Source organism: Cucurbita pepo, chromosome LG01 (assembly GCF_002806865.2).
Source record: "Cucurbita pepo subsp. pepo cultivar mu-cu-16 chromosome LG01, ASM280686v2, whole genome shotgun sequence".
Classification (NCBI taxonomy): Eukaryota; Viridiplantae; Streptophyta; class Magnoliopsida; order Cucurbitales; family Cucurbitaceae; genus Cucurbita; species Cucurbita pepo.
This window is the reverse complement of record NC_036638.1, coordinates 20,686,914-20,701,209: the sequence shown is the minus strand read 5'-3', so window position 1 is coordinate 20,701,209 and position 14,296 is coordinate 20,686,914. Positions and strand designations below refer to the sequence as shown.

Sequence of the window (14,296 nt, the reverse complement as noted above, 5' to 3'; positions counted from 1 at the left end):
ATTGCCTTCTCGACGTGGGTTCTTCTTCCTAGTAGACACGTTTTCAGTATCAACTCACGGTTTATTTCAAATTTTCCTCAAGGTTTTTTAAAAACGTCTTCTAGGGAGATGTCTCCATACCCTTTAAAAAAAAAAAATGCTTCATTGCCTTCTCGACCTGCGTTCTTCTTCCTAGTAGACACGTTTTCAGTATCAACTCACGGTTTATTTCAGATTTTCCTCAAGGTTTTTTTAAAACGTCTTCTAGGAAGGTGTCTCCATACCCTTTTTAAAAAAATGCTTTATTCCCTTCTCGGCGTGGGTTCTCTTCCTAGTAGACACGTTTTAAAAACTTCGTGAGGAAGTCTAACGATAGACACGAACCATTACGGTACGAGAGACATTCCACATGGATTTAGGGTATGGAGAGAAAAGAAGGCATGAGGGAGCAAAATTCATGTCTCCTCTTTTGGAGGATTCAGTTCATTACACATCGCCATCTCCTTCAACTTTGTTTCTTTGCTACCACCAAAAAGCATCAAATAAATGAACACCAAATTTCACTCATCCTATTGGGGTTTTCCCTCAAACCTTTTCTCCCCCCTTTTGGGCTACCATTTGAATCATCAATAATTCCACATGATTCAGATCTGTGACCCTTTTTCTGGCAACTTAATTATGCCTTTCACTCCCTTTAAAACACACACCTCTTGACTCCAAGTTTCAGACAGACAAACCCAACAAAAACAGAGCACACACACACAGAAAGCTAGCAGATATCAGTAGAAACCCCAAAGATCCGAGGCACCTTCTCCTTCTTCTTCGTCGGAATGCCGCAAAATTAAGGCACACCCGGCGCTTCTGAAGCTATAAATTCACGGCGGCGTCTTCCTTCATTCTCGTTTGAAACAGGGAGCTACCTCTGTTTTAAAGTTCATCACGAAAACAGAGGACGCCATTGATTTCTCTTCATTTTCCTCTTTGGGTCCTCGAAAGTTTCTTTCTTTCTTTTTAGATTATTATCCTTCAAGGAAATGGATCANCCCGAAAGTTTCTTTCTTTTTAGATTATTATCCTTCAAGGAAATGGATCAAACTGTGAATGAACAAAACGAGAGGGATCATCAAGAAGAGAAGCCAAATCAAGCTCCATTGAGCTTCAAAAGCCTCCTCTGGCATGGAGGCTCTGTTTATGATGCTTGGTTCAGCTGCGCATCAAATCAGGTCCTAAAACCTCAAATCTCACAAAACCCACAAAATCCCATTGTTTATAATGCTCTGTTTATGATGATAAAGTTATCTCCTTTTTGTTTTGGTGTTCTTAAAGGTTGCTCAAGTTCTGTTAACGCTGCCATACTCTTTTTCTCAACTGGGTATGCTCTCAGGCATCATATTTCAAGTATTTTACGGCATCATTGGAAGCTGGACAGCCTATTTGATTAGCATTCTTTACGTTGAGTATCGAACTCGTAAGGAAAAAGAGAATGTCAGCTTCAAAAACCATGTCATTCAGGTTAGATTAAAAACAGGACAACCCACCGCCATTTTCACAATCTCGAAGCTCTGTTTTTTAGCTTCTTTGAACATGTTCGTTTGTTCAGTGGTTCGAAGTGCTGGATGGGCTGTTGGGGCCATACTGGAAGGCTGCTGGATTGGCTTTCAACTGCACTTTTCTTCTCTTTGGATCCGTGATTCAGCTAATAGCTTGTGCAAGGTTCATCACTTCTCCTCTGTTCTCCAAATGGATGGTGAAATTAGTACTGAAATGTGTTCATGATGGCAGCAATATATATTACATAAATGACAAGCTAGACAAGAGGACATGGACGTATATATTTGGAGCATGCTGCGCCACGACGGTGTTCATACCATCGTTTCATAACTATAGAATTTGGTCTTTTCTTGGGCTTGGAATGACCACTTACACGGCTTGGTACTTGACCATTGCAGCTGTTCTTCATGGCCAGGTCTCGTTGTTCATCGAATCATTTCAATTTCTAGTCAAATGTTCCTTTCTTTTTGGTGAGTTTTTGTTCTGCAACTTTGAAGGTTGAAGGGGTCCAACACTCGGGGCCAACCAAAATGGTGCTCTATTTCACTGGGGCAACCAATATACTGTACACCTTTGGTGGCCATGCTGTCACTGTGTGAGTCTCTTCTTTCTTTTCGAACTTACCATTTGAATGAATTAAATGATAAAACTCTCGCATCTGTTAATTTAGAGAATGATCTTATAAACTAAAAATACTCTCTTTATTGGTACGAGGCATTTTGAGGAAGCCCAAAGCAAACCATGAGAGCTTATGCTCAAAATGGACAATATCATACCATTGTGGAGAGTCGTGTTCGTCTAAACTGATATCCCTTTTGAAATTTGAATCCAAAAGTTAGGTCTTTTCTTTCTTTTTGTTGCCTACAAAATTGATTAGGCTAAGTTATTGATGAGCTTTATCCTTCTCTAATATTTAATATTTAAATTGTTTTTTTAGTTTTAATACTTAAATACTTAAATAATTAAATTAATAAAAATATTCTCTATATATTTGTTTTAAAAAATTGAATTTTTTTAAAAGGGTTTCAAAAAAAATATTTTTGAATTTTTAATTCTTTTAAATTTATTTACTGTCGATTTAAAAAATACTCATCAAAATAACATTAAAATTTTTTAATATAGTTTATGAGGGGTTAAATAGATGATTTTCATTCACATATTAATACGTCTTTTTATAATGTTACTCTTAAAATTTTATGTATATTTAAAAAAAAAAAGGAAAAAAATGAAGAATTTTTTTGGCGCGGCAGGGAAATAATGGACGCTATGTGGAAGCCTCGAAAGTTCAAATTTATTTATTTGATCGCCACTCTATACGTCTTCACATTGACAATCCCGTCCGCCACCGCCGTCTACTGGGCTTTCGGCGACCAACTCCTTACTCACTCCAACGCTTTCTCTCTTCTTCCCACCAACGGATGGCGCACCACAGCGATCATTCTCATGCTCATTCACCAGGTCTACTCCATAAATCCCTAAATTCATTGCAATTTCCATGTTTTTTAACTTCCTTATTGCAGCATTTCATCGAACAGTTAGTGTGCAGTTCTGAACATTTGGGTTTGTTTGCATCCNAGTTTATTGCAATTTCCGTGCTTTTTAACTTGCTTTTTGCCTCTGCATTTCATCGAGCAGTTAGTGTGCAGTTCTGAACATTTGGGTTTGTTTGCATCCCGTTGTTTTTCGTGTGGTGGAGAGTGATAGGAACATGCATTGAATAGTCCTTACCCTTTATTGCGAACTTTGATTTTTCTCACTGTTTTTGTGCTTATGCATTTGATCGAACGGTTGATGTGCAGTTCATAACATTTGGGTTTGCTTGTACGCCGTTGTATTTCGTGTGGGAGAAAGTGATTGGAATGCACGAAACAAAGAGCATGTGTCTGAGGGCGCTTGCCCGATTACCGGTTGTGATACCCATTTGGTTTTTGGCTATTATTTTCCCTTTTTTTGGACCCATCAACTCTGCGGTAGGGGCGCTTCTGGTTAGCTTCACCGTCTACATCATCCCCTCTTTAGCCCATATGCTCACTTTCAGATCTGCCTCTGCCCGACAGGTAAATGCCTTTGCCTTTGCCTTTGATCTTTCCATTTCATTTCTTCAATCATATTTTACCTAATACGCGCTTATCCAACTGGCATTGTCGATTTCTCGTCCTGAATTGAGTATTGAATTCATTCAATCCAATCTGCCCTTACTTCCTGATCATATCATTGCTGGGTCATGGCTAGATTTGGTCTAATTTTTCTACTAATTTGGCATTCTAAGCTGCTAGCTGAGTCATTGAAAATTTTAATGCAAACTTGGTTCAGAGTTCAGAACATTCCTTATTTAGTCTTGAGCTGTTTATATCTGTTTGTTACCCGTGATTCTTCCTTGGGATCTTCATAATTATATAACTTCCAATGCTTGTCCTTTGAATAGATGAAAACATCTATATGATATGAATCAGTCAATAAGATTGGCTATGCTGGAAACTTTATGTTAAGAATCTGACCGTCCTACCAGGTCTCAATATAGTGACACCAAGTACAGGTGATAACAGTGAGGGTTCCCTAAAGAGTTCGTCCTTTCAATTCTTATCATTTTGTGGATATGGTTCCAGCTGTATGATTTAAGCTGGAAATGAGTTCCAACAGATAGCCATTTTAGCCCCACTGATTATTATAATGACTAGNGCTGGAAATGAGTTCCGACAGATAGCCATTTTAGCCCCACTGATTATTATAATGACTAGCATTTGAAATTTCATGGAACATTTTATTATGGGAGTGGGTAGCATTTCCTTTTCATTCAGTTATCTGCTTTCGTCACAATTCTTCATGCTAGCCACATCTTCAACTAAGTTGGGCCAATCAAAGACACCCTTCCCTGTAGCGTGTTGTACCCTATTCACAATCCAAATATTGTGCCCTTTTTTCTTTGTACGGACGAAAGGATAGAACCAATGGTTGGCTAATTGAGCGAATTTTTAGGCTTTTTTTATTACTGGACGTGTCAAATCAAAGTATCTTGCTGTTGATGCTACTCTTGCCAACTAGTTTGCATCCTTTTTATCCTAATTGCTGTTGTAGTTAGGAGTGCAAAACTGAACTGAAAAACTGAAAAATAGTTGGTCAATTTAGTAGTTTGTATAATATGTTTAGTCGTTTTAAATCGATTTTGTTGGTTTCGGCCACTTTGAGATGATTATTGCTGTAGGTTTGGTTTTGATAAAAACAGGTTTCAATGTTGCTTTTGTTGTTATTTCTTTTTGAAACCATGTTCGTCGGCTCGAGCTGGCCTGTGCTTAGACTCTCACTTGTGGATTAATGCATATGATTTTGTCACTTGATAAGCCAATGGTCTTGTTCATTAAAATTTAGTGATGAATGCAGTTCTAGAATTCTAATGAGCTGAACCCAGAAGTTACAATAATGAAAACGCCTGTATATTTAGATGAATGAAGATGATTATGACATTACATATTGTGTTTGCAAGTATGACATGTCAAGAAAGTGTATGTTTTGGGTGCAGAATGCTGCAGAGAAACTTCCAATCTTCCTCCCTAGCTGGGCAGGCATGTATGTGGTGAACAGCTTTATAGTGGTGTGGGTCCTGGTCATTGGGTTTGGATTTGGAGGGTGGGCCAGCATGGCCAACTTCATCAAGCAAGTTGACACCTTTGGGCTTTTTGCAAAGTGCTACCAGTGTCCACCCCAGGGCTCAACAACAGCCCATCATTGAATTTTCTCTCTCAAGTCTCAATTATATAAGTATACAAAGGCATACACAGAGAGCATCAAGGTTCCCCTCATCCACCCTTCTGATATGCATATTAATCTCATCCAAATCTTGTCTGCTCATTCTCTTTATATATCTCTATGCGATGCGATGTTCGTTTTATTTATCTTTAGGAGAAACTGGATGGATCCCATTCTTAGATGGCTATGTATCATTTTCTCCCACTGTTCTACTCTTTTGTGATGTACTTGGAGGGACTGAATTCAAATTGCTATATCTGAAAGTATTAGAAGGATGTTTCTGCATTAGGAACAGAAATGAAACTGCAATGCTTTGTTCCCTTGCCTGAGTTAATTGGTTTCAAGATGAAGATCTTCATCCATTTAGCCAAGCCCTGCCTTTTTTTTTTCCCTTTTCTTTTTGAGTTGGCAATGGTTTCTATCTAATTAGAAATCAAGTTATGAGTCAGTTTGTTAGATGAACACGGCTCTCCACAATGGTATGATATTGTCCACTTTGAGCCTGAGCTCTCATGGCTTTGATTATAAACTCATGATCATTTCAATGGAGAGAGTATTCTTTGATTATAAATTCATGATCATTCCCTAAATTAGTCGATGTGGGACTCAACACCTCCCCTCGAACAAAGTACGCCTCCCCTTTTTTTTTTTTGGAGTCCTTTGTTCGACATTTGAGGATTTACCAATCTATTGGCACGACTAAGTTTTAGGGCATGACTCTGATACCATGTTAGATGAACATGACTCTCTACAATGGTAACATGATTCTCTACGATGGTATGGTATTGTCCACTTTGAACATAAACCCATGATCATTCCCTAAATTAGGTGTGGGACTTTAATCATCCAACACAGTTGACCAAAAGGCTATAGATTTATAATGTAAGCTAGGTTTGTCCTTTTAAGAAATGAGTCATATCAGCAAAATCAAGCACAAACATTGCATACGGTTAGTGCCAGTGTCACGGTTATATTTGTCTTAACCATGATCGCCAAAAAAGTAAGATTGTGACACCTGATTTCTAATGCTGTTAATAAGAATCCTTTCAACTATTTCGTTCTTATCATTTCAAATATTCAGTCGTTTCATTAACTAACTTAAAAATTAAAGAAAAAACATGTAACTTTTTTACTTTATGTAACTTTTTTACTTTATGGGGGTAATTAATGAATTTATCAAGTCAATTTCAGCAAATACAAACAATTTAAAAACGATAATAAAAAATAAAATCGAAAGAAAATATAAGAATTCAAACTTTAACGCTTATCAGAACTAAGAAAAAAAAAAATATAAATATATACACAAATAGAAATAAATGAGAAGAAAAAGAAACACTCGATTATTGCGCCAAAATCGTTCGTCTTCTTCCTGCATGCTCTTTCGTCTTCGTACCAGAAACCGCAAAATTTTCGACTGACATTCCTCTCTCTCTCTCTTATTTCTGAACAAAATCTCTCCCCAATATCTCTTCATATTGATTCCCACTCCATCCAATTCTGCTCATCGAGATATGCTCCTTTTTCAAGCTTTCGATTCTCAGGTTTCTTCTAAACCCAATTTCCTCTTCCCTCATTCTTTTATGTACGTTTACAGCGGATTGTAGCGTTGTTGAGTGGGGTGTAGTGATTCTTACTTCCTCCTTCATTAGGCTTCTCGGTTACCCTAGCACCGGAATTTTTNGTTTCTCGGTTACCCTAGCACCGGAAGTTTTTCTCAGTTGGAGCTTGTTCGACGTTTCTTTGTTGGGCTNGCTTCTCGGTTACCCTAGCACCGGAATTTTTTCTCAGTTGGAGCTTGTTCGACGTTTCTTTGTTGGGCTTCATAAATGGCTCCCAGGGAGCGAATTAAAAAGGTTCTGTTTCGTTTTTTTAACCTTGTTTGTCGTTGCGAAGAGATTTCTGCATTTCTTTTGAATACTAATACAAATTTTCTAATTATATCCTGTTTGGCTCTCTCTATTTTGAATTTCAGCGGGGTAACTTACGAATTGATGCTGCGCTGGATGCTATGAATCCTTTCGGATTTCATCCGAAGTTGGTTCGTGACACGGTCAAGGAGCTCCTCAGTGTGTGTTTTTCTGATTTCATCTCTGTTCTACATGGTTCATGTTTTTGTTTCGTTTTTGTGTGTGTTTCTTCTGTGGGTCTCTCTGTTTTCCTGTCTTAAAGTTAAGAAAGTAAGCGGATAAAATGGTCTGATGGCCACTGCCCTGAATACTTGAAAGTATGTATTTGTTTTTAGATTCCCCCATTTCAAGGTCAATTATCTGAATGCAAGTGCTTAGAAATAGGGACTCAAGAAGCTGCTGCATTGCTAAAACGTTTTGGCTTTCTTCCAATCATCGCTATACTTTGTTTTATAATCTCATACAGTGTTTGGAGAATTTGGTTTAGGTGTATGGAGGAGACGAAGGATGGGTATTCATTGAAGAAGGCTCTTATACTCTCTTGATTGATACCCTTCTCGAGAAACGGAAAGATGGTGCAATAGAGAAGGTTAGTTTCCAACTATTTTTGTTGAATTTGATTCTTGATGTAAGCACGTTCTTCGCCTTTGTATAATGGTTTATGAATGTTTAACAATTCCAACGGAGAACCATTGATGTATGTTGCATACAAATAAGAATTGAAATGTTTAGCTCCAAAAGAAACTCCGGATCAAAAATTTCAAACTAGTTCTTATTCCCAGATTGGTGTTTATGGGGTGTGCTATTTTGCTAGTCACTGTCAAATTGTTTGCAATGAGTACAACATTTGCTCGTGCATATATCGTTTTTGTTTAACTCGTACCGGGTTTACTTTTCTTATGTTGAAATAGTGTTAACTAATTATCAGAAAAATGCACACCTTTTATTCTTTCAACTGTTTTATCTCTTCAGCATTGCCCCATATTTTAATGCTCATTGTTTGAAGGTTCATGAAGAGGATGGAAGAATTGCAGATCTTCAGGAGACCTCTGAAGCGGGCTGTTCCTCGAATGTTGTTAATGAAGCTTCCACATCTAATCCTGGGGCTGAGATTACCGTGAAACCGACTGAGGGTGTAATCTCATCGTACGTGGACAATGAACCTTTCAGGATCACAGCCACAGTACCTGCAAATGATTCAGGTAACTAGTTTGACATTTCAAACCAAACTTATGGATTTTCGCCGTTCTATAACTACCATTTTATCGGTTACTTTAATCGTAATTTCATGAGGTTATATTCGTAAAGGCCTTAAACTTGTAACCTTGTTTTAGATACATTCTCTTCTAGGCCGAACTAACACCCAACCAGCTAAACATTTAGATTATTACAAATGTGCAAAATAAACGGATTTAGGAGGTCAAGAAAGTCTATGCTCTAATGGATAACAGTAGCAGCTTTTTAAAGGCAATAATTGATTTCAATTGGTTACTTGGGAAAGAAACTATGAGTTGATCTTGTGTGTGATTTCACTGCCATTGTTGATTTATCATGGTGAAGGACCCTGAAGAATATTATTATGTGTGATGAATCTGCAGATGAAAGATACTGGAAGGAGGAGGATATAGGTTCTGGTGTTGCTGATAACCATTTTATAAGGAGTTCTATGAACCAGTCTTTACTGGCGGCACATACCCCGAAAATAAGGAGGCGAAAACCTTATCACGGGTGGATCTCCTCCAGTGGCGACGACAGGGAAGACTTGGTGCACTTGACACCAGCTCAATTGCCTGAGGAGTTTGCCAGGTTACTCATTCCTCATGCTCAAAGAAAAAGAAAGAATCGTTGGGATGTGAAGCCTTCAGAATCATGAGCTGCTTGTGATTAGTATAAACAGTATAAACAGTAAAACTAGAGTTTTAACTGTTGTTTGAATGTAGAACAAGGCTGTAAATAAATTGTGTAGTTTACTTCAGCTCTGTGATACTCTGTTTTTCTCTTTCTTTTCAGGAAACAATCCCATTTGCTTGCGGTGTAAGGAAAAGAAATTTCACCCTCTCTTGTTTGCTTGGGTAACTTTGGAAGAAACGTTAGGAATCACGACTTATAGTGGACTTTGTTCTGAAGGCTTTGGGTAACTTTGGAACACATATTTGGGTAACTTTGGAACACATTTTGTTCGAGAGCTCTATAAGCCTCAAGGGAGGCTTATAGTGTACTTTCTTCGAGGGGGAGGATTGTTGAGAATTAGTGGGAGTGAGTATCACATTCCCTAATTTAGGGAATGATGATGTGTTTATAAGTGAGGAATACTATCTCCATTGGTACGAGGCCTCTTGGGGAAGCCCAAAGCAAAGCCACGAGAGCTTAGCTGACAATATCATGCCATTGTGGAGACTCTGATTCCTAACAGAAACTCCCAAGGTGAGGGTATTAGAACAATTTGGATTAATTTTTTGTTTTGGATTTTTATTTCTATTTAAAAAATATTTGAATTCCTTATCAAATTATATGTTAAAAAAAAAAAAAAATCAAATATATGGTTTTTATTCTCATGTTCCCATAATTGGCCCCCTAAAATAGATAATTGCAAATTAGCCCACAAGATTGTTTGTTTGTTTCTAAAAAGCCCTCAATCTTTAATCCACTCCATATTAACACGTGCAAAGGAATAATTCGCAGTTCAGATTCGCTTTACTTCCGTTTCATCTATTCCTTAATTTCTCGATATCCATCAGCACCACGTCTAAAACCGAAACAGATAAGATTCGAACGCGAACGCGAACGCAGAATCTTCTTCCCTCCACTCGCTCATCGAATCAGTAATTTTCAGTCGAAAAGCTCTCAATCGCTTGGAGCTTCAATCTTAATCAATGGATCTCTTTCATCTACTCGGTTAGATTCGGTAGTTTCTTCAATGGATTTTCCTGCAACTTTTCGCGGGAATTCCTTTCCCTTGTCTCATTACAGTTCTTGCTGCTACATTCGTTTCCATCCTAGTTTGATTTCGTTTGCTGGCTTGAAGGAGCAACGGATTTCTCATCGCGGCCTTAAGCTTTATCAGTTTGCCAGGTAACTTGCTTAGTTTCGAATTGGGGGATCGTAATGCAGGGCTGTAAGCGTATTGAATTGGTTTTTTTTTTTCTACTTTTTTTGTCTTCTAACTGATAGCCGTGCAAAGCGAGGGGTTGCTTGTAGAGTTACTGAAACGCAGAATGAACCAGATGGCACTAACGATAAGGTATTTGTAATTCTGCAGTCGAATCCTTTTTCTTTTTTCTGTTGTGGTTGCTCGTTTAGTTTATTCAAGTTTTGCATAGATTCTCATTAGTTTTACAATCATAATTGCTTCGTAATCCACAATGCACTTTCCTGTTGGATTGGAGGCACTATAATCAATTTCTTTCTACCAATTTTCTATAATTTCACCTCAATGTGTAAGTTTTTTCTCCTCTTTCTGATTAGGTCCCTTTGATTCAACTTAGGGCACGTAATTTATGTTGTGGCATGAATTCTAGATTGCACAGTACTTGATGTCATGGCCAACGCTAGAACCTGGTGTCATCTTCTTAAAGTATATGCTTAATAAATCACTTACAAAATTGCGTTGGATGCTTGAAGGGGGTGTGTATTTACAATCAGAAATTGACGTTTTTCTTTTCGAGTTACACAATTACTTAATACTTCTCCCCATTCCTGTGAATGGTAACGAGTTAATGAAACTATGCCTCCATTTGTAGGAAAAAGATGGCTCTGAAGGTGGAGATCAGCCATCTCCCTCCGACTCCCTCTCAGAAGATAAAATTCAACTCGATTCTCAGGTTGTTGATGAAGTCAACAATGCTGAAAATAAGGACCAAGGTGACATCCAGGTAAGTATATTTGGCGACAAACTTTATTCCTTCGTACATCAAGAAACTGGCTTGGAAATCGATTTTTGGTTAGAAATTGTTCTTGGTAGCTACAGCCTACTGAAATAAACTTTCATGCTTTCACCCGATGATTAGTTCTACATGATGTTGATTTTGAAAAACAATTTAAATTTCACATTTTTTCTTTTCCAACTGGAGCCTGCAAGGCTTTGTTAGCATGGGGTGCTTAGTGATATGAACTCTTGTATACATTAGAATTACCGACCCTACGGCTGCATATAATCCAGTTGTAGTAATTAATATCATAGAAGGTTATATCATGATCTATGGAGAAGAATGCTTCTTTAAGTGTCATTTTTACTTGAAATTTTTCGTCTCTCCATTGTTTTTTGTTTTTTAAAATTCAACCCTGCATTGGGGGGGTGTTAAAAAATTAGTTTGTGTTCACAGTGTACTTGAAGAGTTTTTAAACTTCGAAACAGGATATTGACAATGTAGAAGTTGCTAGTGGGTCTCCACTTCCAGGACTAAAGGTACTTGTAGTGTATTGCTTTATTCTGTTTTTTTTTGGCAACAGAATGACAGGAAAATTTTCATGCTCTGTTCCTCATCTGTTATTTATTTGATAAAATTTCAAGCAGACACAACAATTGGATGAATCATTCAGGATTCCCCGAGAAACAATCGAAATTCTTAAGAATCAAGTGTTTGGATTTGATACTTTCTTTGTGACAAGCCAGGACCCATATGAGGTGAGTTGGTCATGAAAGTATTCTTTTTATTGATGGTTTGTTTTATGTATATATATATATATATATATTATATACTTTTCCTTGAGTTTTTATAATTAATATGAAAGTGGGGGTTGGGCTGTAATGGAGCAAGTTTGACTTAATTTGAAGAATAATTAATTACCTATCATTTGAATTATGTGCAGATGTCTTTATTTAAAACCTAATAATATATTTGTTGATATAATATCAATATATTTAGTCATTAGTGTTTTAAAGTGTATAATGATAATTAAGACCTATATTTATGTAAAAGTGATTCAAAACAATTTTAAAATTTTATGTTATCATTTTTGAAACAAAATAGTTATCTAATATAAAAGAAATCATTAGTAAGCTATAGTAGGCAACATATTTTCCAGTGTGCCAATTATAGCATACCTAGCTTGAACATTTATGAAAGTTTTCTAAATAATGATATTAAAATAATTTTTTGCACGTGAAAATTCTATAAACAAACTTAACCTCTAGAAAAAGTTGTTGACAATATCCTGTGTGTCATTACATGTGAAAAACTAAAAGAAGGAATGTTTGAAACTACCTAATATAGAGAGTAGACAAAATGACCCGATGGCCGGATATGATTGTCCTTGCCTTTTGATATATAAACTTTGTTAATAGTTTTTTTGTTACTTCCACTAGGGTGGAGTGTTGTTTAAAGGAAATCTGCGAGGAGAGGCTGCTAAGAGCTATGAAAAGATAACAAAGAGAATGCAGGTATCTCTGTCTGCATTTGTTGTTTTTCGCTGATTTTTAAATGTTCCTAAGTCATTAATTGCTTACGTAATATTTTGGGAACTATACAGGATAACTTTGGGGATGTATATAAGCTTTTTCTTTTAATTAATCCAGAGGATGATAAACCTGTAGCTGTTGTTATTCCAAGAAAGACCTTACAACCAGAGACAACAGGTAAACATTTGGTTTGTGATTGATGCTATTTACCCTTGTGGGAGTTGAATAATCGAGAGAATGATGATGTTTACATTAAAGTTAAAAATTGCAGCTGTCCCAGAATGGTTTGCTGCCGCAGCGTTTGGACTGGTTACTGTATTTACTCTACTTCTCCGAAATGTCCCCGCATTGCAATCCAACTTACTGTATGCGATTTTTCCTTTATGTCTTATGCATGAATGGATCTTCTTTCCCTTGGTCCAATGAACAATTGAACTTTTAGTATTGTCTTCTGTTAAATAAATGAAAATTTCAGTTCTTATAAATTTTTACCATTTCTTTTTTGTGAATATGCTCTGCTTCTATTGTACAATGTTTTTTCATGTCTTTTAGAGAAAAATTATATCAACTTGTGAAGGACTTTGTTGCTGCTTCTTGACATATTGTTGCCAGTTAGCATTTGCTTTCATTTGTAAGGTACTCATTTGAATTTATTAATCTATTATTTTTTGTGGCAGATCGACTTTTGATAATCTTGACTTGCTTAAAGATGGACTATCTGGTGCCTTAGTAACTGCACTTGTTTTAGGAGTGCATGAACTCGGCCATATATTAGCTGCTGGAGATAGAGTTAAGTTTGGGATTCCATACTTTGTTCCTAGTTGGCAGGTAATATACTTTGTTCTTTGATCATAAAACGATTCACCAATATTTTGCTGTTTACGAAATGTTTTATCCAACCATACAGCAAATCAATCTTCCTGCATGAGGCAACCTTGGTTTTATTGTGCGACATGCCTTTTGTAGTATTTCTATTTTTGTCTACCATTTGTGCTTTTGCTTGAAAAGTACTGCGTTTATTAGAATATTGCCTTGTGTCAATACCCTTGATTCAACCACCCTTTCCAACTTGTTACTAGCGGATTTCAGTTGTGTTCTCTCCGTCCAACTTTTTTTGGTGGCAGATAGGCTCCTTTGGTGCAATCACACGGATCCTAAATATTGTACCCAAGCGCGAAGATCTGCTGAAGGTGGCAGTAGCAGGACCATTAGCTGGATTTTCTGTGGGCTTCCTTCTTTACATTCTAGGTTTCATCTTGCCACCTAGTGATGGCATTGGAGTTATCGTTGATTCATCTGTGTTTCATGAGNGCGAAGATCTGCTGAAGGTGGCAGTAGCAGGACCATTAGCTGGATTTTCTGTGGGCTTCCTTCTTTACATTCTAGGTTTCATCTTGCCACCTAGTGATGGCATTGGAGTTATCGTTGATTCATCTGTGTTTCATGAGTCATTTCTTGCCGGTGGCCTTGGTAATCATCTTTTCTTTTATACGTTGGATCTTTACTAGTGACATAACGCTTTCACATCTTCAAAGTCCAAAATGTCGGTGAAAATCTTGCTAAACTGATCATGTCGCTTCTCCAGTTCCCCTTTAACAAGTAACCGAATTGGCTGACCCTTTCAAAGGCATCATCCGCCTCAGCAATTTAGCAACTACTTGATTTTTTTTAATCTGCCCTCTGGCTTGTGTAGTAGACATTTAACATCTATGCTATA

The 14,296-nt window shown here is 37.2% G+C and overlaps 3 protein-coding genes across 5 annotated transcripts in view; all 3 read left to right on the top strand.

The window, feature by feature from the left end:
- The first annotated feature begins 556 nt into the window (after positions 1-556).
- On the top strand, positions 557-5,624 carry LOC111810514 (auxin transporter-like protein 2). The gene is made up of 9 exons (XM_023697254.1): positions 557-968; positions 1,024-1,202; positions 1,306-1,491; positions 1,580-1,692; positions 1,762-1,945; positions 2,028-2,125; positions 2,781-2,988; positions 3,330-3,587; positions 5,048-5,624. Exons 2-9 carry the CDS (start codon positions 1,065-1,067, stop codon positions 5,255-5,257), a joined length of 1,395 nt encoding a protein of 464 aa, XP_023553022.1. The 5' UTR covers positions 557-968; positions 1,024-1,064; the 3' UTR covers positions 5,258-5,624.
- A 1,413-nt stretch (positions 5,625-7,037) lies between these two features.
- On the top strand, positions 7,038-9,688 carry LOC111793562. Of its 2 annotated transcripts, XM_023675514.1 has the most exons (6): positions 7,038-7,127; positions 7,247-7,342; positions 7,669-7,770; positions 8,188-8,383; positions 8,780-8,987; positions 9,192-9,688. In XM_023675514.1, the coding sequence occupies exons 1-6, from the start codon at positions 7,101-7,103 to the stop codon at positions 9,217-9,219; spliced, it is 657 nt and encodes a 218-aa protein (XP_023531282.1). In that variant the 5' UTR covers positions 7,038-7,100; the 3' UTR covers positions 9,220-9,688. The 2 variants fall into 2 exon arrangements, with proteins under 2 accessions (XP_023531282.1, XP_023531273.1); XM_023675505.1 differs by lacking the exon at positions 9,192-9,688 and having other exon boundaries at positions 8,780-9,185.
- Positions 9,689-9,896: 208 nt separating this feature from the next.
- LOC111793536 (probable zinc metalloprotease EGY2, chloroplastic) overlaps positions 9,897-14,296 on the top strand; it is a 25,419-nt gene continuing 21,019 nt past the window's right edge. Inside the window, exons 1-11 of one of the 2 annotated variants that reach the window (XM_023675473.1) lie at positions 9,897-10,253; positions 10,353-10,422; positions 10,922-11,053; positions 11,536-11,586; positions 11,695-11,805; positions 12,487-12,561; positions 12,651-12,756; positions 12,851-12,944; positions 13,257-13,407; positions 13,704-13,769; positions 13,908-14,262. In XM_023675473.1, coding sequence (XP_023531241.1) covers positions 10,099-10,253; positions 10,353-10,422; positions 10,922-11,053; positions 11,536-11,586; positions 11,695-11,805; positions 12,487-12,561; positions 12,651-12,756; positions 12,851-12,944; positions 13,257-13,407; positions 13,704-13,769; positions 13,908-14,087 — 1,191 coding nt within the window. In that variant the 5' untranslated portion in view covers positions 9,897-10,098 and the 3' untranslated portion in view covers positions 14,088-14,262. Of the gene's footprint in view, positions 10,254-10,352; positions 10,423-10,921; positions 11,054-11,535; positions 11,587-11,694; positions 11,806-12,486; positions 12,562-12,650; positions 12,757-12,850; positions 12,945-13,256; positions 13,408-13,703; positions 13,770-13,907; positions 14,263-14,296 lie in introns of those variants that run through there. The other variant, XM_023675465.1, reaches the window with a different exon arrangement.